The 24,393-nt window shown below is 49.5% G+C and overlaps 1 protein-coding gene across 1 annotated transcript in view; it reads left to right on the plus strand.

The window, feature by feature from the left end:
- Nucleotides 1-21,705, plus strand: part of SLC6A17 (solute carrier family 6 member 17) — a 49,183-nt gene extending 27,478 nt beyond the window's left edge. Inside the window, exons 3-12 of the mRNA XM_030561194.1 lie at nucleotides 4,004-4,161; nucleotides 6,644-6,770; nucleotides 7,457-7,638; nucleotides 9,439-9,549; nucleotides 11,539-11,780; nucleotides 12,899-13,091; nucleotides 13,263-13,455; nucleotides 17,978-18,137; nucleotides 19,156-19,318; nucleotides 19,901-21,705. Coding sequence (XP_030417054.1) covers nucleotides 4,004-4,161; nucleotides 6,644-6,770; nucleotides 7,457-7,638; nucleotides 9,439-9,549; nucleotides 11,539-11,780; nucleotides 12,899-13,091; nucleotides 13,263-13,455; nucleotides 17,978-18,137; nucleotides 19,156-19,318; nucleotides 19,901-20,269 — 1,898 coding nt within the window. The 3' untranslated portion in view covers nucleotides 20,270-21,705. The remainder of the gene's footprint in view (nucleotides 1-4,003; nucleotides 4,162-6,643; nucleotides 6,771-7,456; nucleotides 7,639-9,438; nucleotides 9,550-11,538; nucleotides 11,781-12,898; nucleotides 13,092-13,262; nucleotides 13,456-17,977; nucleotides 18,138-19,155; nucleotides 19,319-19,900) is intronic.
- The last annotated feature ends 2,688 nt before the right edge of the window (nucleotides 21,706-24,393 follow it).

Consider the following 24,393-nt stretch of genomic DNA (forward strand, 5'->3'; position numbering starts at 1 on the left):
GGTTCAGGGGAGGGGAGGGGAGTAGTTTTGCTTCCACTTGGCAGAATGAACAATACCTCATTAGTCTGACCAGGATAAGGTGAAGGTCATGGAGTGAAACCGGATCCAAAAGGTCAACTCCGTTTTGATCTGACCCCCTGTATCCCCAACTGATGTGGTGACTATTCAGATCTCCAACATAAAGGACAGGGTGTGGGAGTTTATAAAGAATATTTGGGTATGCCAGAATTGGTTAGGGGGCTGGTATGCATTTGCCTCTCTGAAATGACCAGTTCTTACAATGTCCCAGAGGTCTGAATTTGATGGGTGCGGTTCTGTGTCGACAAGATCTGCTCCAACACAGGTAGCACAGCCATGTTGGCAATGCAAAAACTATGGCACAAGGTCATAACCTTTGACATTCAGGTGGTTGGCTGATTGGAGTTGACATGTGTCTCCTCAACGCAGATTTCTTCCATGTTCTGTTTGGAGGTGGGGGGCTGAAGAATGGAAGGTTTACCAGCTGAGAGACCTCCAACAGTTAGCTGAAGGATTTTCAGGCATGGGCCAATGTCCAGAATTTCCTAATCATGGTGAAGATCTCTGAGATTGCTTGAGAATCGGAAAGTTTTGTCTTGCTAGTTGTAGCTTTGGTTTCCCCAGCCAAAGCAAGGTACTTACAGGGTATATGATGGGAATGCAGCTGTATTATATTCCAATAAAATATTATTTATTATCATTATGTCCTTAAGTACCTGTCTGATTTGGGCCAGCGTGCAGGTTAGCTGCTTGCCATTGGGTCCTGTTAGCCAAAGGATGATGTGAGAGCAATGGATGCAGAGAGCCGGTGTGTGGTGGGCATGCTCCTTGGTACAACCAGAGGGTATGTGTTGGAAATGTTCTGATGTGTGGGGGTGGCAAACTGCATTTTATCCTGGTAACCAAGTGTGCATATGTTGCAGAGAACAGTTTTGTATTGGTAACAGAGTGATATTGGCCCAGATCTTCAGAACTCTGTGTGCTCCAGTGAAAGCACACATAATGATGCAATGTGTTTGCCTGATTGGCATGTGCAATTGCCACGGTTACGATCATAATCAGAGCAATGTCACATGCAAATTAGACATGTACACGTGTGCATTTTGGTGCAGGCAATGGCCTGTGCAAACTTCTGAGAAAGCAGAGTACTATACTCCTGGGTACAAGAGGCAGGTTTGTACTAGGGGATGCTGTGATGGACTGTGTGGTGAGGTGGACTTGTCTTGAATGCAAGGGGTTCTGAGTAGCTAAAAGGGTGATAAGTGAGTTGTTTTAGCTTTACCATGGGATGAGGTTATAGCAAAAAGGGCAGAGACTAGGTTTGCGCTAGAAATAATAGACCCTATCATCAAATGGTGTAAATGGAGTATGTCTATTTGCAACAGCTGAGGATCTGGTCCAGTAAGGTTATGACCGATGCATTAAGCTGTGTTTAGCATTGATAATGAAATCCGGCAGCTCTGGGTGGCTCTGATTGAAATGGGAACTGGATAGTAAAGTTCACCCACCTTTGTAAAGTGCTTTGAGATCCTTGGATGAAAGGGACTATGCAAGTAGGAAGCCTTAATATCATTGATGAGAGGAAGTTACCATCTTGGGTGCATGTACTGGAGTTGTTTTCTGTTTATGATGCATCCGACGAAGTGGGTATTCACCCATGAAAGCTCATGATCCAATACGTCTGTTAGTCTATAAGCTGCCACAGGACTCTGCTGATTCTCTTTCTCTCTCCCTATCAGTTCATAGACTCCCCCCCCCCCCCCCGCACCCCTTCTGTATTTCTAAAGCCTTTGTCACTGCTGATCACTGTAATATCTGAGTTCTGTAAGTGCCTTTGTCCTAGGATTAGAGTGATGTTGTCATTTGGCCATCGGCTGATGTTGTCCCACTGAGTGCATGTGGCCATTTGTGCCGATGATAAGGCAGGGTTCTGTGATTTGGGCTGATGTGACGGGAAAGCTCTCTCAGGTGCAGTGGTAACCTGAGGACATGTTGCAGCCAACAGCAGAGCTAGACTGTAGTGTGAGGTGCAGGCAGGTCCAGACTAAAGAATTTGGGGGCCCTGTGCACTATGGAAGCTGCCTCTCCTTTCTTAAAGTGCACGCTCCATATGTACTCCACCCCACATGGACCCCAGAATGTCCCCCAACCCTACCCCACACATCCCTATCCCTAACAAACCCCCAAATGCCTCTCCAACCACACACAGACCCTGGAATATCTCCCACCCTCACCCCACATAGACAACAAACCAAAACCCAAATGCCCCTCCCACCCCCTACAGACCCCAGAATTTCCCCCATCCTCACTCCTGACAGCCCCCCAGAATGCTCTCCCATCCCACCCCACAGACTCCAGAATTCCCCTTCTATTCCACATATACCCCAGAAAACCCTCCATCAGCCCCCACTTATCCTGACAGCCCCCCCAACCCCCCACACATCCCAACCGCTTTGATGTATATCCCACTCACCGCAGCCCCCAGCACCTCGACCCCCACTGGCCATAGCTGCCCACATGCCCCACTCGGCCCCAACATCCTACCCCATGCCCCACCGCCCCCTGAAATCCCTTACTCACCCCCACTCCCTCTTCCTATAGCCCACCAGCAACTCACCCCCACCCCCTCAGCTGCCCACCCTAGGATCTTCCAGGGGGCTGTTCACCAGCACCTCCCAGTGCAGCACTCCTCTCCCATCCTGGGCTAGGATAGTCGCTTCTGATCCTGGCTGCCCAGCTTCGGTTGCTCCCATGGCCTGCCCAGCACTCACATGGCCCCGCACCACTCAGATTTGGCCCCACTGCCCCTCTGTCAGGACAGGGGTGGGGAATGGTCAGACCAAATTTGAGTGAGAGAGATTTTAATGGGCGCACAGGGTTCCAGCGCCACTCAGGTTTGTGTCAGTGGGCGGGGGGGGACCCCTGTGCAAATGCACAGCGGCTAATCCAGGCCTGCGTATGACTTTATGGTGGATAACGGTTAGCATTGGGAGCAGGGTGAGACTCTCAGCGGGGCGGAGAAGCAATTGTGCTGTCGTCGCTCAGGATCAGCTGCAGGGGCGGCTTCAGTGTGATGCATTGTGGTGTCCGGGAGGGGAAGATGCACAAGCACAGTCGGTAGGTGTGTGCTGGTAACACGATGAGGCTCTGCTTGCTGTTGGAAGGTGCTTTGGGTCGGTAATGACACGAGGCCGCTATATATTTATTTCTAGCCAGCCCATCCTGCCAACCAGGCACGAGTGTCCTTGTTTGGTGTCCCAGAACAGCATCAGAAATCTGCATCTAAATATCCACAGCCTCCCAAGCAGTAAGAATCAGAAATATGCTGGGAAAATGGCCTCTTTGCTGTGAGCCTTCCAGAATGCCTGGGTGATTTATCAGCAGGCAGCTCCAGCGTGAATCATTTTGTTCTTTGTGGTCCTCTGGTCACGCTCCTTGAACTGCTGATTTCGCTCCGGTCTCCCCAATTAGACAGAGATTAATGAGGTTTCTCTTGAAAGCCATTCCAGCCTGGAGAGTTGCCATTTTACCCCTCTTAGGAGCTACTCACTCGAGTGCCGCAGCGAGATTGTACCACCACAAGTGTGAATGCAGGCGGATAAATCAAGTGTCTGTAGGTGCCAGAATAGTGCGTGTGTATGTGTGTGTAGACTCCTGTGTCCGTGTGTACTGTGTCCGTCAGTCCCATCATGTGGGGGGGGGTGTCCATGTAAACATTTGTGTGTCTCTGTGTCTCTTTCCTCTGCACACGAGTATCCTAGGCACCTGTCAGTGTGTAAGAAAAACAACAGGCGCAGGGGATGACTCTGATGGTTCTGGGTTATAATGAACAGGCGGCTGGTGAGACATCACGGTTGAGATTGTTCTCTCTCCTCCCCCATTGTCCTCCTGTCTCTCCCCCTCCATGTCTGTCCCACTGCGTGGAAGAACCCTGGCTCTCACAGTCACAGGTGGGATCTGTAATGGCCCTTTTTTCTCCTGCCAGGTGCCTACCTGGTCCCATACCTGGTGCTTCTCATCATCATTGGGCTCCCTCTCTTCTTCCTGGAGCTGGCCGTGGGTCAGAGAATCCGCCGGGGCAGCATCGGAGTGTGGAATTACATCTGCCCCCGCCTGGGGGGCATTGGATACGCCAGCTGTCTTGTGAGTGCACAGATGAGTTTCACCCGGTGCCATATGTGGTTGTGGGAGGGGATGAGGGTTGATCTCTGTCCAGTCACAGAGAGGGCATTGCAGGCCACAGACAGCTGGGTTCCTAGCTACAGTAACTGTAGCAATAGCAAGATAGACTTCCAGCTGCCATGGCAGCATCCTTAATCATCTTGGAGCCTGGGAAGAGGTACTTGTCTGAGGATGTTGAGATGTAAAACCAGGGTTGTATCAAAATCCCATAGCATTTATTGCAAGAGTCAGGGTGTTATCCCCAATGTCCTGCTCAGATGCCAGTGTGGGCTACTACATAGCTAATGGATATCGTATTCTTCACCTCTGGCTTGTTGGGCAGTGAGGAGTGCTGTTGAACAGCTTGCTACATCCCACCCCAGAGGTGGCTGCAGTTTGGTAGCAGGGGAAGTAATTCCTATACATAGAAATTAAAGTGCAATGTCATTTGCATAATTAGTCTAGTGAGTGATGGGGTGCAACACTCCATCTCAGTCTGAGCTCAACATGGCAGTCTCACCTGAGCTCAACGTGGCAGTCTCACCTGGGATCAACATGTCAGTTTCACCTGGGCTCAACATGGCAGTCTCACCTGGGCTTCTAAGAGAAAAAGTTCAGCACAAGCAGGGACCCATCTAGCCGGGGGCTTGGCATCTCCTGAGAGCTACTGAGTGCCCTCAATGGAGCCTATGGACATTAGGAGCTGCTCAGCACCTCACAGAATCAGTCCCTTGGATAGTCTCTGAATGGATAGAGATAATCACCTTAGTTCCAGGGCATGACGGGGGTGAGGGAGTTCATCCTGGATTGCCCTAGCAGAGATAGTCCCTTGCAGGTGAGCTCCGAGCATTTGGTTGTGGTGCATTGCAGCAGGTGCAATTGTAAAGTGGTAATAAATGGCTTCCATTCTAGCCTCATTATCTCCTGGCTCCAGGTTTTCCCAGCGCACACAGCACTACCATCAAAAGCAATTCCCTGTGGGTTTTGCAGGAGTTTGAGATCAGAGTGTGATGTCCATTACACCAGTATAGACTGTGTTAATCCAGGCACAGCCTCAGACATGCAACCCAGAGCTGTTGGCTCCTTCCTTAACTTTTCATTTCTTAGCTTTGGCTACTACATGTCAAAAACAACTTCACTGAAAAACACGTGACAGCTGCCACCTTGGTCAACACCAGAGATTGAACCGGGAGCTGAAAACATGAGTCTTTACAGCATGAGCTAAAAAGCTATCCTCTCAAATTAGGCTTGTGTCAGACTCATGTCCCCTGCAGATCAGGTGCAGAGGACGACACCCACAACACATCCTGATTAGTGGGTTACACAGGCAATTCAGAATTCAGTTTGGAATGTAATTACAGCTGAGCAACTCATTCATGATGAATCTTTCGTTCAGCCAATGTCACCTTTGCTTCCAGCTTGCGAGCAGACAGCTGAGGGATCACACCGATTTAGATGAAATTCTCTCCTAATTTCTTCTCTGAATAAAGCTCGGACTGAGGATAATGCAGCAAGAATTTTCACCGAGGATTGCTGTGTGTCTGTTAGTTACATGGGTTGGGTGGGGTTGGGCCTGTTCCCTGCTTGGATCACATATTGTAGCATACAGAAAATAAGGTAGTGTCCCTTTAAACAGTTTGCCAACCGTCTAGTGACACTCGCTGTGTTCTGTGTCTTAGAAAGTACTAGAAACAAGCAGCAATGTGTCTGTGATTAGTCCCGTCCTATCTGTGTATAGTTAGTAAACAGTTATTTGGGCTCCAGCTGTGCCTGTGTGGTTTCTCCACGTTGTTTCTATTGCATAAAGAGCAAAAGACAACAACACGTATTTAATAAGCTTGTGCAGCACAAACTGCAGATGCTTCGGGGAAGAGGCAATGAATAGATTATCTAGCCAGAAGGGACCACTGTAATCATCTGATCTGACCGCCTGCATGATACAGGCTATCGGACTTCCCAGAATGAATTCCTGTTTGAATTTGAGCAGATCTTTTAGAAAAACATCCAATCCTGATTCCAGAATGGCCAGGGCCAGAGAATTCATCACAGCTCCTGGCCAGTTGTTCCAGTCATTAATTCCCTTCGCTGTTAAAAACATGCACCTTGTTTCTAATCTGAATTGGTCTTGCTTCAGCTCCCAGCCAGTGGACCATGTTAGACCTTGGATTGAAGAACGAGATTGAATTCCAATTCTTCAGTCATAAAATTTGCTTTTTCTGAAGGTCTATCTTAGTAAAGCTCTGGGTCTCTCATGGTCATTGGAAGTGAATGTTCTAATGGCCTGATCCATTGGCCCATTGCAGTCAATGGGAGTTCTATTCACATCACCAGACTTTGGGATCAGGCCCAGATTACCACATCTCATCACCCCAGTTGCCTTGTCCCAGGGTTTCCTAGTCAGCGTCAGGTCTGTATGAGGGATGCACCACGCGGGATCTAAACACTGTTATTTTCCCTCTCCTAGGTCTGCTTCTTTGTTGGTCTCTATTATAACGTGATCATCGGCTGGAGCATCTTTTACTTCTTTAAATCCTTCCAGTATCCGCTCCCCTGGAGCGAGTGCCCCATCATTAAAAATGGCACAATGGCCGGTGAGTAATTTTGTTGTCTCTCCAGCTCAGCAGGTGCTGAGAGACAGGACGTGGACAAGAGCTGTTAGGGTTGCAAATGGTTCCAGCTGCTGGGACAAGGCATTGGATCTGGGGAGTTGCTTCCAGGATTGTGGGTAGTTTCCACTGCTAATAGTTGTCACTGGATGGGGATGCTCATGGTTAGGGGATGCTGGGATGTGGCAACGCGTTGGACACTTGCTGTCTCTTTGTGGGTATTTCCCCACTGGTGGGACACGACTTTGTGTTGGGACATGTTTGCCTGGTTGCTCTAAGGTGACAGCCACTGTGGCATGCCTGCTATCGGGATTGCAGATGGATTTGGCAGCTGGTAATTGCATTCGGAGTGTTCATCTAGCTGGTTCCTGAGAGCCCAATACAGAGTGTTTTAGTAACATCTGAACATCTCCCTGATATACTTGGGACTATTTTATGGCAGGTGTAAATTGCACCATTTATTTAACTTCTTATTTTCATTTGTTAGCATCTTTCTATCCCCTCTTTGCTATTAAAAATCAACCAAGATTCAACCCCCCCGAGCGCCCTACAGACATTTGTAAATTACAGCTGGCTGCCCTGAGACTTGGGCAGGTCCTTAATGACGTTACCCTCAAGGGAGGGGGGTGCTTTCCAGCAACCCAAACTCTCACGTCCCTTGTTTGTTTCAGGTGTGGAGGCAGAATGTGAGAAGAGCTCTGCTACCACCTACTTCTGGTACCGGGAAGCTCTGGAGATTTCCAACTCCATTTCAGAGAGCGGAGGGCTCAACTGGAAGATGACCCTGTGCCTGCTGATGGCTTGGAGCGTCGTGGGATTGGCCGTGATCAAAGGAATTCAGTCTTCAGGGAAGGTGAGGGTCAGCAGGGGCCAGAGCCACGAGTCTTGTTTCCTGCCAGTGGCTGAAGTGACGTTACGTGCACCAAGGATAGAAGGAGTAAATGCATCTAGTGCTGGGGAGTGTCTGCAAAAGAGCAGCTGGGTAGCAGTGTAGCTGTGGAGTGTCTGAGAAGGTAGGAATGTCTGCAGCTGCTTGTGCCTGGAGGTAGGAGTTTTCTACAGCTAGTGAGTTTATTCCTGTTAGGAAGGTGGCCCTGCTGATATAACCATCACGACTGGCCTCTGCAGATACCCCTGGTGTGTGACAGGGTATTAACTTCTGCCACCATGTTGAGATCTCAGTCTGTAGGTCCCCTAATGGAAATGAGCTGATGTTCTGAGGTTCTGGCCACCTGACGCTCCCCACTGACCAGCTGTGAGAAAGGCTAATGCTATTTAAGCTAAAGGACTGTGCTGGCCCAGGAACAAATGGTGATCAACCGGCCAGGAATAAATCTAGGCTGGCGATTAGAATTAGAACCGTCAGAGGAGTGAGGTTTCGGAACAGGCTTCCAATAGGAGTAGTGGGGCCAACACCCATGCTGGATTTAAGGTGGAGCTTTATGAATGGGGTTGCCTACGATAACAGGGAACTGGAATGGATGCCCTGGGAAGTCCCTTCCAGTCCTGTGTCCCTATGACTTCAGGGGGGCTTGTGCTTGTTCTGCACCTGGGACAATCAGGCCAGGCACCTGGCTATGACCCATTGGGCACCCACGTATGATGATTTGGGCCCAGAGTGAGGTTTGACCTATTGTGCTAGTTGCCCTTGGCTTTGCTGAGGAAACTCTGCTCCAAGGAAGCTGCCACAACGCCCAGCCTGTCTTGCTGGGTTGGCAGACAGCACCAATGGGAATTGGTAGGCACCAGACCCAACCAGGGCTGGATCAGAGGCTTGGGAAGAAGGGCTGCAATGAACATTTAGCTGATGCTCACATTTGGCGCTATGAAAAAGGCTGCGTCTCATCGCTAAGCAAGGCGAGGGAGTTCTGAAGGGGAAAATCCCAGCTGAGATGCCAGAACACTGTGTCCTCGTAACTCTGCTGTAGAGCATCAGGGCAAAGAGTCCCCAAGCTGCCATCCCAGCAATACAAAGAGGCACCAGATGCTCTGCAGCAAACGGAGAACGAAAGCAGAGCATTAACAGCCAAACTTCCCTGCTCAGATTAAGTGTGAGGCACTGGACTCTGTTCATGCATGCTCACTTGAGCACTAGAAATAGGCCCAGGTTACACAGGTAGTCAGCATTAGCCACACAGGCCCCCTTGTGCCAGTCAAGTATGTGTTGCATCCCCGCTCTTCCCTAGTGGCTGGGTCATAGGGAGGATAACAGCCTACTACTGCTACAACCAAATGGAGGCTGTTCCAGTGGTAAAGGTCAGTGCTAAAGGTGGTAGGTTCCAATCTTTTTGAGAGACTGTACTGGGGGCTTGTTACACCATGCTACAGCATAAAGGGGATAGGTTCAGGCTATGGAGGGCAGCATCCCTAGCAGCACAGCACCCCCTTGTGCCATGGCAGATAGAACTGGTGTTCAGGTGTTGAAGGGCAATATTCCCAGCAGCACAATGCCCCTTAATTCTGCAACATGTTTCATGCAGACTTATAGAGGCTCAATGCTTCTCTTTCAAAGTAAAATTCTCTCCCCCTCCTGCTCCTTTTCCGTCAGGAGATTGTGTGCAGAGGGGAACGGAGGACGGGCCCTGCCGGAGTGCCAGTCATGAGGCGGTAGCTGTGCACAGGTCCTTGTCACGCTGGGTCTTCTCTCTCCTAGGTGATGTACTTCAGTTCTCTCTTCCCCTATGTGGTGCTCCTTTGCTTCCTGGTGCGGGGGCTGCTCCTGAGGGGGGCGATAGATGGGATCCTGCACATGTTCACTCCTAAGGTAAGTGACCAGCGCTCGCTGTACAGCCCCTCTGCCTGATCGGAGAGGGACAGGGCCATTTCCCAAGGCTGCTTGCCCTGCTGATTTCACGATGAGTTTGGATGGGAGATAGGGGCAGAGGTCCATGATCACGATACAGGCTCCCATTCCTTCTGGCTTGCTCCTTCATTTTCCTGGAGGGAGCAGGCTGCTTCCGATATCAACCATAGGCAGGTGCACACACATACACAAAATCACACCTACATACTGTGATGGACATACATACAACTACATCTACACACATACAATCAGCCCTGTGCACGCACCCAGACCCATTTACACATATAGTTGGTTCACACTAGGAAACAGATTCACACGCACAACTGTACACACACACACACACACACCAATAGATGCATGCAATGCAGCTGCACACAGCCTTACACAACCCTATATGCACATACAATCAGTGCTACACACGCCCCCTACAGGAGATCAGGATGCCTAAACCCAGTGCCACTGAAACAGTCAGGAACCCCAAGACCACACCTAACTTACACAAGTGGGGCAGACTGTATCTTTAATGTAGGGGTGCAGCTAGAGGAAACTACAGCTCTCAGCATGCAATGCTATGTGGGGCAGGTCTCTTAGCTCAAGGTGGGGCATTGCTGGTTGGCACCTGCAGTCTCTGTGCTTATTGACGTGGGCTACATTTTAAAACTTCATGGGGCTGCCTCTATGACAGATGCTGGCTGGCAGACAAACCTCCACACTTACAAACCTAGGCAGCCATCAGTGTTACGTATCAAGTAATTAACTAGCTAATTAATTAATGAAGCTGAGATGCAGATGAATCAGCTCAGCCCACAAAGCTGTTGCAAGCTATTAATGATGATAGCTTGATGAGAGATACCCAGACGCTTCAGTCCTACAGCTCTGGCTTTTATTATAAAGGGGAAGCTGTGATGGGGGCAGAATTTAAAACAAATTGGGCTAATTGCACAGGCATTAGCTCTCAATTACTGTTAATGCGTAGGGCACTCCTAAGATACTCAGGCACCAGGGGAGATGTGTACTCAAAGTAGCTAGAGAGAGATGGCTCTGTGCATCCTCCAGCTGCTTTGCATATATGAACACACGCAATTCAGCATCCAGCTCCCACTCCACACAGTGCGGGGACCTGCAGCACTCCAGGCAGCAAACACAGCATAGTCATCAAGGGACAAATCAGGAGCCAGTGATCCTGATGGGAAGGTTGGAGCTCGCTGCGGAGTGCAAGGAAAGCGGATGCCTGGGTGTAACTATATACGAGTGGGGAAGGGAAGTATTAAAGACAGGGAGCTCATGGAGAGGACGGTCTAGTGGATGGGAGATCTGAGTGAATGTCAGGAGACTTGGGTGCCATTCCCAGTTCTGCTGACTCAATGTGTGACCCTGGGCCAGTCGCTTCCCCAGCTCTGAAAGGAAGCTAATCACACTTGCTTTGAAAGGGCTTTGAAATTCATGAAAAGCGCTTTGGCCCCATGGGTGAAGCACAGACATGCTCGGGCATCAAGCAAGCTGGGTTCTTATTCCCATCTCGGTCACTGTATGGCAATTCCCCCTTCTCAGTGCCTCAGTTTCCCCATCTGTAAATTAGAGGTGGTGACACCTAACTCTTAGAGGTCTGCAGGTGTAATAGGCTACGGACACACAATGAGCTTACTACCCTCATTAGAGGGGGTGTTTGTTTGGGAGAGAATTATATTCTTTGCTTTTCTAAGTCCATATGCATATGTGAAAATCCTGATCAAGTATAGTCCAAGGTGCAGTGGGTATGAGCCCATGGCCCGGCTAGCTCATGGAGCCCAAGGTTCTACATATTGAGCCTCCACCCATCCATTACCATAAGGGACGTCACTGGCTTGGTGCCAGTGATAGGTGTGCTGGTTTTCCCTGGACCCGACTGGCTGAGTGAACAGGGAGATGGGGCGACTCACGAGGCTCCTCCCCCTTTTTCTCTCTTCCCAGCTTGACAAGATGCTGGACCCCCAGGTGTGGCGAGAGGCAGCCACTCAGGTCTTCTTCGCCCTGGGCCTGGGCTTTGGAGGTGTCATCGCTTTCTCCAGCTACAACAAGCAGGACAATAACTGCCACTTCGACGCCACCCTCGTCTCCTTCATCAACTTCTTCACCTCCGTGTTGGCCACCCTGGTGGTCTTCGCCGTGCTGGGGTTCAAGGCCAACATCATGAATGAGAAATGTGTGGTGGAGTACGTGTGGATTCCTCTCATTTCCCAGGGCCCTTCTCCTGGCCTTGGTCTCCTGCCCAGGGGGTGAACCCACACAAATGGGAATGCATATTCAGTATCTTCTAGGCCCAGGTCCCCACAGGGTGATTTCAGTGGGAGTTAGGTGCCTAAATGCCATTGAGGATCTGGGCCCTAGTCCTTTAGCGCGTGCATTCAAAGCTTATGCTTGTAGATCCAGGAGCTCCCAGTTCAGTTTCCACTCATGACCCAACAGAGATGAAAAGATTGTTACAGGGATAAATGAAACCATAATATCTGGTTGGTGCAGCTGATCTCAACAGCTATACTGGGCCTGAATGGGAGATCTCCATGTCTAGGGTATTGCTGGTGACTCACTGTGGGGTGCTCTTTCTCTGAGTCATGCGCTAAGTACCCAGTTCCCACCAGCTTCTAATGAGACCTTACATCCCTTTGGAAATCCAAGCTTAAAGCGGAGGTATTGGCCTGACTGTCAGGCAAATCCAACTTGGCTAATTACATTCTAAATTCCTCCTCCAATTTCAGTTGGAGATGGGATTCTCTTTCACCTCCTGTCCTCAACTGGTGCATAGCTATGTGATGTTAAAGAGCTGCTGCGCTCTACCGCAGAAGTGGCTGCGTTTCAGTGCTGGGTGAAGCGAGCACTATACCTAGTTTCTAAAAAGTTCACAGTGCCTTCGGATCTCTGGATGAGTGCCTCTACTTACGACAAAGTTATAAACCTGAGGGGCAAGCATTAGAGCTGTGCTGGCATCTGGGGGCTGCTGCACGGACTCTTGTTGATCCCAGGGAGATCATGGTCTAGAGTTGGTAGCCAAGGCAGCTTTTCTCCTTATACTCACAGCAAGTGCTGCAGAGATGGAGGCTAGCGCTGGATGCAGGAGGAGAGGGAGTGTGCCACCCTCAGTACTTTTGATGGCAGGGTTGCCTCCCAGCGCACTTACATTGCGGGAGAAAGTTGCTGCTGATGCCTCGCTTTACTCCCACTGTCCCGCCTCCACATACAGTGCCCTGCCTGGCCCATAGGGGCGATCACATTCCACCTCATCTCCATTGCAGGGTTGGGGCTCCTTGGGTGACTCCAGCTTTGCTCTCCATAGGAACACTGAGAAGATCCTGGGCTACCTAAACACCCACGTTCTGAGCCATGATCTCATCCCGCCCCATGTGAACTTCTCCCATCTCACTGCCAAGGACTACAGCGAGATGTACCAAGTGATCATGACGGTGAAGGAGGATCACTTCAAGGAGCTGGGCTTGGACCCCTGCCTGCTAGAGGATGAGCTCAACAAGGTGCCTGGGGATAGTCGCTTCAGAGCTAGGGGTAGCTCAGGGGTAGGGGGCAGGTTTCAGGTGTAGGTGTGGCTGTTGGGCTTGCTGATGCATTTCTGTTTTTGTGCACATGTCCCCAGTGTATTTCTCTCCCGAGTCTGACACAACTGTCCCTCTTCTCTCCCCGTGCAGTCAGTGCAGGGAACCGGCCTGGCCTTCATCGCCTTCACTGAAGCCATGACCCACTTCCCAGCTTCTCCTTTCTGGTCTGTGATGTTCTTCCTGATGCTGATAAACCTGGGGCTGGGCAGCATGATTGGGACCATGGCAGGTATCACCACCCCTATCATTGACACCTTCAAGGTGCGGAAGGAAGTTTTCACAGGTGAGGTTCTTTCTGGCTGCACTGTCTTGGGGGCACGGGGTTCTCCATTTCCTTGGGGTGAGCACGGTGACTCAAGCAGGAGGATTGGAGACTGCAGCATCGGCTGGCTTGTGAGGCCCAGTCAGAGCTCATCTCCACCAGCAGGGCTGAACCTTAGGATGTCCCAGGAGCGTGCACAGATACCTCATCTCTCTGTCTGCATTATAGGAAGGGCCCAAGGTTAGCTGGAACAGGGGAGCAGAGCTTGCTCCCAGAGGGATCCTGAGCAAAACCTGGATGAGGAGGGGGCTGAATGTGGGAGGGAGGTGGGGGGGAGGAATGGAACTCTGGATCAAGTGAGGCCCAGATTACCTAGGCACTGGATTGGCTGTTGAGTCGCTGGGAGTGGGTTGGAAAGATGACAACCTTTGGAAGGTGGGAAGAACCCTGCTTCCTTCTGCTCTTGGGAGTGCCAGGCTGTAGATCCGTGACTGCAAATAACATTGAAGTAGCATATGTCATAACTAGAGATGGACCAGAACTGAAACTCCAGACCCAAAATTTTGGAGGTGTTTGAGATCCAGATCTGCACCTTCAGTGGCCTCGGCATTTTGGACACACACAGTGTGCCTTCTACCACTGCCATATATGTTCATCGCTAGTTCTTCTCAATGCATTTAATGATTTAGTATTAACACAGCACCTGCTGTCCCTAGCAATCCCAAGGCAGAGGGAAATGAATTGTAGGGAGGGCACTAGACTGGGCCACAGGAGACCTGGGTTCTATTCCTGGCTCTGCCACTGACTAACTCTTGCCAGTTGACAAGTCATGTTGTTGCTCTGTGCCTCAGTTTCCCTTCATCCCTTTGTCTTTTAGAAATTCTTCATGGCAGGGCTATCTCTCAATATGTATGTGTGGTGCTCACACAATGGGACCTTGACCATGGCTGGGGCTCCTACTTGCTGCTGTAATGCAAAACATAATAATAAACTTCCTATTTTTCTCTGAGAACCACTGACCCATCCTTCCTCCTTCTGCAACTGATTGCATTGGGATTGGTCCCAGAGCTGAAAGCTAAGCACTTGCATAAGACTTTGCAGGATCAGGGCCCAGGTGACAAAAGAGGCAAACAGTAGGATGACAAGGCAACTGTAGAGACCGATGCATTAGCATAGGTTTGTAGCCACAGCAGTCTCAGCAGGTTGCCAGACTCAACAATGCTCAGGGCCGGCGCTTCCATTTAGGCGACCGGTGCCAGGATTTGGGGGGCGGCATTTTACCGCCCTTGGTGACAATTCGGCGGCGGGGGGTCCTTCCGCGCTCCAGGTATTTGGCGGCAATTCTGCAGCGGGTCCTTCACTCGCTCCGAGACCCGCCGCTGAAATACCCCGAAGACCGGGAGCGCAGAAGGACCCCCGCCTAGGGCGCCAAAAACCCTGGCGCCGCTCCTGCTGATGCTCAGGAATGCTTGTTGTTGTTTACTATTCGATCAGTAGATTTGAGGATGTATTAATTTAGGCTGGGGGAGTTATTAGAACCCCATTCTTCCCCCACCCCGAGTTCCGTGTTCCCCTGGAGGAGCTATACTCATAGACTCTTAGGTCAGAAGGGACCAATGTGATCATCTAGTCTGACCTCCTGCACAAGGCAGGCCACAGAACCCCACCCATCCAATTTTATAATAACCCCTAACCCAGGACCGAGTTATTGAAATCCTCAAAATTGGTTTGAAGACCTCAAGCTGCAGAGAATCCACCAGCAAGCGACCTGTGCCCCACGCTGCAGGGGAAGGCGAAAAACCCCCTGCCAATCCGCCCTGGAGGAAAATTCCTTCCCGACCCCAAATATGGCGATCAGCTAAACCCTGAGCATGTGGGCAAGACTCACCAGCCAGCACCCAAGAACGAATTCTCTGCAGTAACTCAGTTCCCATCCCATCCAACATCTCCCCGCAGACCATTGAGCAGACCTATCTGGTGGTAATCCAAGATCAATTGCCCAAATTAACGATCCTATCATAACATCCCTTCCATATACTTATCAAGCTTTGTCTTAAAGCCAGAAAAGTCTTTTGCCCCTACTACTTCCCTCGGAAGGCTGTTCCAGAACTTCACTCCCCTAATGGTTAGAAACCTTCGTCTAATTTCAAGTCTAAACTTCCTAATATCCAATTTATACCCATTCGTCCTCGTGCCTACATTAGTACTAAACTTAAATAATTCCTCTCCCTCCCTAACGTTAACCCCCCTGATATATTTATATAGAGCAAGCATATCCCCCGCAGCCTTCTTTTGGCCAGGCTAAACAAACCAAGCTCTTTGAGTCTCCTTTAAAAGGCAGTTTTTCCATTCCTCGGATCATCCTTGTAGCCCGTCTCTGAACCTGTTCCAGTTTGAATTCATCCTTCTTGAACATGGGACACCAGAACTGCACACAGTATTCCAGATGGGGTCTCACCAACGCCTTATATAACGGTACTAACACCTCCTTATCCTTGCTGGAAATACCCCGCCTGATGCATCCCAAAATCGCATTTGCTTTTTTAACAGCCGTATCACATTGGCGACTCATAGTCATCCTGCTATCAACCAATACCCCAAGGTCCTTCTCCTCCTCCGTCGCTTCCAACTGATGCACCCCCAACGTATATCTAAAATTCTTATTATTAATTCCTAAGTGCATGACCTTGCACTTTTCACTATTGTATTTCATCCTATTTCTATTACTCCAGTTTACAAGGTGGTTCAGATCTTCCTGAATAGTATCCCTGTCCTTCTCCGTGTTAGCAATACCCCCCAGCTTTGTGTCATCCGCAAACTTTATTAGCACATTCCCGCTCTTTGTGCCAAGGTCAGTAATAAAAAGGTTAAATAAGATCGGTCCCAAAACCAATCCTTGAGGGACTCCACTAGTGACCTCCTTCCAGCTTGACAGTTCACCTTTCAATACGACCCGCTGGAGTCTCCCCTTTAACCAGTTCCTTATCCACCTTACAACTTTCATGTTCATCCCCATCTTTTCCAATTTAACTAACAGTTCCCCATGCGGAACCATGTCGAATGCCTTACTGAAATCTAGGTAAATTATATCTACCACATTTCCTTTATCTAAGTAATCCGTCACCTTCTCAAAGAAGGAGATCAGATTGGTTTGACACGATCTACCTTTAGTAAATCCGTGTTGCAATTCGTCCCAATTACCATTGACCTCTATGTCCTTAACTACTTTCTCCCTTAAAATTTTTTCCAAGACCTTACATACTACAGACGTCAAGCTAACAGGCCTATAATTACCCGGATCACTTTTATTCCCTTTCTTAAAAATAGGAACTACATTAGCAATCCTCCAGTCATATGGCACAACCCCCGAGTTTATCGATTGCTTAAAAATTCTCGCTAATGGGCTCGCAATTTCACGCGCCAGTTCCTTTAATATCCTCGGATGGAGATTGTCCGGGCCCTCCGACTTCGTCCCATTGAGCTGTTCAAGTACGGCCTCTACCTCAGTTGCGGTAATATCCACTTCCATATCCACGTTCCCGTTTATCATCCCTCCATCATCGCTAGATTCCTCACTAGTCTTATTAAAAACTGAGGCAAAGTACTTGTTTAGATGTTGGGCCATGCCTAGGTTATCCTTAACCTCCATTCCATCCTCAGTGTATAGCGGCCCCACTTCTTCTTTCTTTGTTTTCTTCTTATTTATGTGGCTGTAGAACCTTTTACTATTGGTTTTGATTCCCTTTGCAAGGTCCAGTTCAATGCGGCTTTTAGCCTTCCTCACTTTATCCCTACATGTTCTGACCTCACCAAGGTAGCTTTCCTTACTGATCCTGCCTTTCTTCCACTCCCTGTACGCTTTCTGCTTTTGTCTAATCCCCTCTCTGAGTTGCTTGCTCATCAAGTTTGGCCTACAACTCCTGCCCATGGTTTTTTTCCCCTTTCTTGGGATACATGCTTCCGACAGTCTCCGCAGCTGTGACTTAAAGTAATTCCAGGCCTCCTCCGCATTTAAATCCACTAATTCCTCCGTCCAATCCACTTCCCTAACTAATTTCCTTAACTCTTTAAAATTAGCCCTCGAGAAGTCGAAAACCCTAATCCCAGATCTACATTTGTTTATCCTTCCATCTAGTTTGAACTGAATCAGCTCATGATCACTCGAACCAAGGTTGTCCCCTACCACCATTTCTTCTACGAGGTCCTCACTGCTCACCAACACCAAATCTAAAATGGCATCCCCTCTCATAGGTACTTCAACTACTTGATGAAGAAATCCATCCGCTATCACATCCAGGAAAATCTGACCCCTATTATTCTTGCAAGCACTCGTCCTCCAGTCCATATCCGGGAAGTTGAAGTCCCCCATAATCACACATTTCCCCTTTGTGTTTAGTTCATTAAAGAGGTCTCTATCCATATCCCAATCAGATCCCGGCGGTCTATAGCACACTCCAAGCACTAACTCAGGGGAAGCTCTAGTTGCTTTTTTACCCAGTGTGATTTTTTTTTTTTGCTGACGGTGACCTTGTGCTTTTTGCAGTTGTCTGTTGCATCGTCGCCTTCCTGATAGGCTTGATCTTCGTGCAGCACTCGGGGAATTACTTTGTCACCATGTTTGATGATTACTCTGCCACGCTGCCGCTCACGGTCGTGGTGATCCTAGAGAACATTGCCGTGGCCTGGATTTATGGTACCAAGAAGTAAGAACTCATGCAACGGCAATAATGACACCTCTGCTGCCTCTATTAGTCCAGCTGGATTCCTAAGCTTTCTCCTTTAACCCCTTGCTCCAAATATGTAATGGTATAGTGGTTAGTGCCAAGCCACCTATCTCTGTCCTGAGGTGGCACCTCAAGGTTAGGAGCATTGATAGGCAAAGCTTGAGGCAGGGATCAACAATTCCCCCCCGGTCTAATCCCAGGGCTAGGACCAGAGCATGGGCCAGTCCTGAAGGCATTTGTAGAGGTCCCATCAAGGAGATCTAACCCTAGAGGGGTCAACAGATAGTCACGAGCTCACAGGGCCAGATTCTCCCTGGGCCTGCAATTGGTGGAGTCATCTTCACCCATGCAAAAGAAGTACAGATCGGAATGGTCGTGTATTGCACCCACTGTGGTTTGATATACAATACCACATAAGGCACAGGGCAACTGAGAATCTGGCCCATACGCCAGAAAGGGTCCATTATGATTGTGGACTCTGTCCTTCTGCATTTAAGGCATGCCATAGCATTTAATCCGGATATAAAGAAGGGATCTAGAACTTGGTCTAGGTGTACAGACGGCTAAGAATTTGGAAAACGTAACCCCACCCTGGAACCAAACCGTGTCTGAAATGTTTGATTCCACTTGTCTTCATTGCTTTTCATTTCCCTTCACTTGAGGATTTGAGAGGGGTCCAGAATCAGGAATGCTGCAGTCCCAAGGTAGCTGTTCCTGGGAGCGTCTGGGGGCTCGCCAGACCCAGGAGAAATTCCAGGAGTCCCTCATGTGGACTTTTCCCAGGCCAGCTCTGCAGCTTCAAGAGCTTCAAAAAGCTAAGAGACGCTTTTGGATCCTTCTCTGGATCTAAGCTGACCTCTGACCATTTCTAGGGTCACCCAATGCTTAGTTCACTGAGACGGTTACTGAGTAGGAGTTTTCCACCTGAAGTGGCGGGAAAGGAGAAGGCAGGACTCTTGTGCTCCATCCATTTGGGTTTCCTCTCCTTCCTCTCCAGGTTCATGCAGGAACTGACAGAAATGCTGGGCTTCCGGCCGTACATCTTCTACTTCTACGCCTGGAAGTACATCTCTCCCCTCTGCATGGCTGTGCTAATGACAGCCAGCATCATCCAGCTGGGAGTCAACCCACCGAGCTACAGCGCTTGGATCAGAGAGGAGGTGAGTACAGGAACACCAGCTTTTAGTGAGTCCTGTCTTCCACAGTTCCATCCCTGAGGCCCTTATTCAGTTTTCACTCTGTCTTTACCTTCCTCGTGGGAAGTCTGCCTGCGTAATGCCTGGGTCAACACTGAGCAAAGGTTTGCTTCCAGGTTAGCAGCTGGGAATTCTCTGCTTCCACTATGTTTAGTAATTGACTTCCTGTCCACCTCCACCTCCATCCCTGAAGCTCTGAACTGCCCTTTCCTTCTTATACAGACCACACAATTGGCAGGAGATGATGGGTGAGGGACAACCAAACTCTGGGAAAGTTTTCCTTCGTAATAAGCACACCTACAGTAGATGGATCTCTCTGTACCCCCTTCACTCAGACATCAAGTGAATCGTCAGAGAGCTAGACAGTGGTCTCCTGCCTCCCTTTATTAAGTTCCCCTATACACCATGTCCTGGTCCTCTCTAAGACCTTGAGGACCGAGACCTCAATGACCCTGACTTAACTCCACAGTGATAACCTCCCATGTACCTTCATGGAGGTGTAGACACTCATGTCCACTGTAGTGAAGCTGCCTCTTTCTCTTCCAGGCTGCGGAGAAGTTTCTCTATTACCCAGCATGGGCTATGGCCATCCTCATCTGTCTCATCATCCTGGCCACCCTCCCACTGCCCGTGGTCTTCATCCTCCGTCAGTTCCACCTGGTGTCCGATGGCTCCAACGCTCTCTCTGTCACCTACAAGAAGGGCCGGATGATGAAGGACATATCCAACCTAGAGGACAATGATGAGACTCGCTTCATCTTGAGCAAAGTGCCCAGCGAGACTCCATCCCCGATGCCCACGCACCGTTCCTACCTGGGCCCAGGAAATGCTTCCCCAATGGAGATGAGCAGTGCACCCAATGGACGCTATGGGAGTGGGTACCACTTGGCCAGCACCCCTGAATCTGAACTGTGATGGACACCCACCAGCCCTTGCCCTGCCCCCACCCTCCAGTGGCTAGGAGAGGAGGCAACTGGGGAATGGATCCTGTCCATTTGTGGAACAAAAAGAAAAAAAGAAGAAACCCTTCCTAGAATGTTAGCAAGTAAGCAGTCATTTCCCGGGCAAGGTTGGGAAGAAGGCATCGTGGGAGGGCACTGGATTTCCCTCTCAGTAATTCCAATAAAAAAGGCAGGATCCTTTGTCAGCTGCCCTTGTGAGGAAAAAAGAAAACGAAACAAGACACTGCAATAAATTTGATCAGTGTGTTTCCAGAGAGAGAAAATTGGAGACCAAACCAAGCATCTCTTGATTTCCAAGCATCAGAAGTTCAGAGAAGGGATACAAAATGAGGTGACAGTCAAAGACATTTCCTATTTTAACCTGGAGTTCTTCCTCCTCCTCTTGTTTTCCCCTAATTAGGAGAAGAGATGGCTCATATTCCATTGATCACATTTGACCACCCATGTTCATAGCCCGATGGACAGCCATCACTTGATGGGGTTTTACCTGGGCTGGTGGTCGTGGCACCTCCTTTGGTTTTGTAGCTCTGGAGACACCCAAAGAGCTCAGCTTTAATGGACATTTCTTACCCAGCGCAGACGCATCTTGAGTGGACAACACTTTACAGTGAGCGGCAGCAACTAGCTGACCCTTTGGTATCTGTTGTGTTACAATGGATGTTGGTTAGACACACATGGGGAATATGTCCATGAGTCATGTCAGGGTGGGGTGGGATCTCCTTCTAAACTGAGCTGCAGTGAGCACAGCCACTTATTATACAGTGTTACTCCATCCAAAGTGGCACAGGACCTCCGGTGCAACCACTATTTCAGGTGTGTGAGCATGTGCCATGTCCACAGGCCAGAATTTGAGCAGGGTGACACCAGTGTAGATCAGGAGTAACCTCTGGAGTCGTTCCTGATTTGCAACTGGGTAACTGTGAGCAAGCTCCAGCCCCAGGATTTTCATTTTCAATGCACAGTGTGAAAGAAGCCCCCTGGACTGGTGAATGATATACCCTAGCCCTCCTAGATACAGAGATGAGTAGAGAGAAGCTGGGGTTATTGGATTCTGATTACAATCTTGGGTTAGCTTTTGTAGGAAATAGAGTCCCATGATCTAAATTCTGCCCTTATTTAGAGTGGTGTCATCTGGGTGTAATGGAAGCTGACTGTGTGTGTTTCTTCCTGTTTACTAGCCTCATGCATCTAAAATCAAGGGTCCAAATTCCTCCCTGGTGTATCTCCGTAGATGTCAGTGGCCTTACAGCAGGGGTGTAGTTGGCTCAGAGACTTCATGCCGAGTTTGCAGCAGGATGGAAACGTAGGTTGCAGCGTATCAGAGGGGTAACCGTGTTAGTCTGGATCTGTAAAAAGCAGCAAAGAGTCCTGTGGCACCTGATAGACTAACAGATGTATTGGAGCATGAGCTTTTGTGGGTGAATACCCACTTCGTCAGACGCATGCAATGGAAATTTCCAGAGGCAGGTATAAATATGCAATTTCCATTGCATGCGTCTGACGAAGTGGGTATTCACCAACGAAAGCTCATGCTCCAATACATCTGTTGGTCTATAAGGTGCCACAGGACTCTTTGTAGGTTGCAGCGTGCACTGTGTGTTATGGAGGCTCCTGTAAGTTAGTGCGAGGTCTTGGCATGTCTGGTGGTGAGCCCCTGTCCGTCACACCCATCCATGAGATTTAGGGCTTGGGTGGGGGAAATAATTGTGAGTATCTCCCATCCATCTAAGTATGTTTTTTAACCTGCCCTTCCTTACTCCTGTTGTACTTAGTGCCAGCTCGATGATATTTCATGCCAGCACGTAGGCCAGGCTGATCTCCCCTTGTCCTTGCAAAGACTGGGAGACCTTCTCCCCTCTCATTCTTTGCTGTCCCCTCTGCTGAGAGTCAATCTCCTCTTGAGGAAACATGGAAAGACTGAAGGATGGGTGAAAAGCCCCGGAGCTTTTTGCTGCTTCATTCGTTTCCATTAGCACCGTTTCTGCCCATAGGTCCATCTCCTCTGAGGCTTCGCTCATGCAACCTGTGAGCCTTTAAATAATAACCATTGGCCCTTCTATTGCACCTGTCATCCAAGGGTCTGGAAGCACTTTATGGACATTAATTGAGCCCCACAGTAGCAGTAGCCATTTTACAGGTGGGAAAACGGAGGCACAGAGTGGGCCATGGTTACAGTGTGAAGCAGTGGCACTGTTGGGAATCGAACCCATGACACCCAATTCCCTATCCCTGTGCTAAAAATTGGGCCTTCTCCCCTAAGCCACTCATGAGGTAAGGTCCAAGGTAAGGTCACATGACTCAGCAACCACAGGCAAGGGGTACATCTCCTTTGCAATCTTCTGAGTCAGAAACAGTGTGGCCATAATTTTGTGTTCGTGCACCAGTGTGGCATTCAGTTAGGGTGACTTATGTACCACGGGGCGGAATGGCGCATAGCTGGAGAGACAACTAGCAAATGGGTATTCGAGGAAGTAGAGCATCCCACTCCTTTATTTTGTGCTCCCAACCCTCCCCTAATATACTGGGGTCATATTCCAGCGTACGTGGGTACAGCTCCAACTGCTTTCAATGGAAGCTACACCTGCTCATGTTGGAGCTGAATGAGGGCCGCACAGAATGCCAAACGGGCCTGATTCAGATCCGACAGTGGTTTTATCCTGATGTAACTCCATTGATGCCAGTGGTGTAGATGAGATCAGAATTGGGTCCAACGAGCCAAATCCATGCTGGTGTAAAGTAGTATAGCTCCACTGATTTCACAGTCTTTGCTCCAGTTTACATCAGCTGGAGATCTTGCCCCAGGGAGGGTAAGTTACACTGGCTTTGCATGCTCACTGGCCCCCCTCCCATCCCTCCACCCCCATTCAAAGCAGTCTTTCTCTGCCTCTGGGTTAGGGTGTTAGCCTACGGCGCGGGAGACAGACCTTCATTCCTTGCGCTGCCACAGACGTCTTGTGGGACCTTGAGCAAGTCCCCCAGGCCCCGATCCTGGAAGATATTTGGGCCCAGGGCTGGCTCCAGGCACCAGTTTCGCAAGCAGATGCTTGGGGCGGCCAATGAAGAGGGGCAGCACCTCCAGCACCTCCACCTCCTGCCACCGAATTGCTGCCATAGAATGAAGCAGCAGTAGAGTTGCTGCTGAATTGCCACCAATCACGATCCTGGCTTTTTTCTTTTTTTTTTTTTCTGCTTGGGGCTGCAAAAACACTAGATCCGGCCCTGTTTGGGCCCCAACTCCCATTGCAATCAACAAAAATACGTTTCGGGATCTGGGCCTTTGTCTCCCTGTGCTTCAGTTCTCCAGCTGTGACAGCACTGCTCTACCTCGCAGGGGGTTGAGGATAAACACACTAAGAAAAGATAGCGTGAGATGCAAATCAGGCCCAACCCCGCCCGTTTACACCCAAACACCATTTCACTTCTGCTCAGTAGGACCCACTGGGTTCCCACAAGCCACTAGACTTGTGTCACTTCCTCTGACTTTTGTATCATCACCATACTCTTTCTCCCAATTCACTTTGTTTTCCTGAGCAATGCATTAGGAGTCACCACATGGGTCCCGCTAACCTTTGGAGCAGAGTGAAAGTGATGAATGTGCCCTGTGCAGAGTCGAATTCTTTGCGTCTGAGGCTGATTTTGCCTAGCTGGTGCATTTGCTTCGAGATGGGGATGGAGCAGCTGCAGGATGACCCTGGAAGGATCCATTAGCCGCTTGATGGACGCCAGCATCCCTAAAGAAATTTCCACCTCAGATAATAGAGAATTTAAACCCAAGTGGGAATCAGAAGGGTTAGGAATTGGCTCTTTTCCAAACTTCATGGGAGAAACACAGAGCCAGATCCCCAGCTGGTGGAAATTTCATTTTGACGTCAGTGATTTGCACCAACTGTGACCAGGACCCCCCTTTTTTTCTGCTCTCATTTACACTGGCGTCTCTTCACAGATTTCCATAGCGTTACCCCTGACTTGCACTGAGGTGAGAATCAGGCTTGGCATTTGAATCACTCAGCTGAGCAGTACCTTAGCCTGGAATTGCAAATCTGTCATCTGACCCCACTCCGCAGGATGAGGAGAGCA

This window comes from Gopherus evgoodei, chromosome 4 (genome assembly GCF_007399415.2).
Source record: "Gopherus evgoodei ecotype Sinaloan lineage chromosome 4, rGopEvg1_v1.p, whole genome shotgun sequence".
In the NCBI taxonomy this organism is placed as follows: Eukaryota; Metazoa; Chordata; order Testudines; family Testudinidae; genus Gopherus; species Gopherus evgoodei.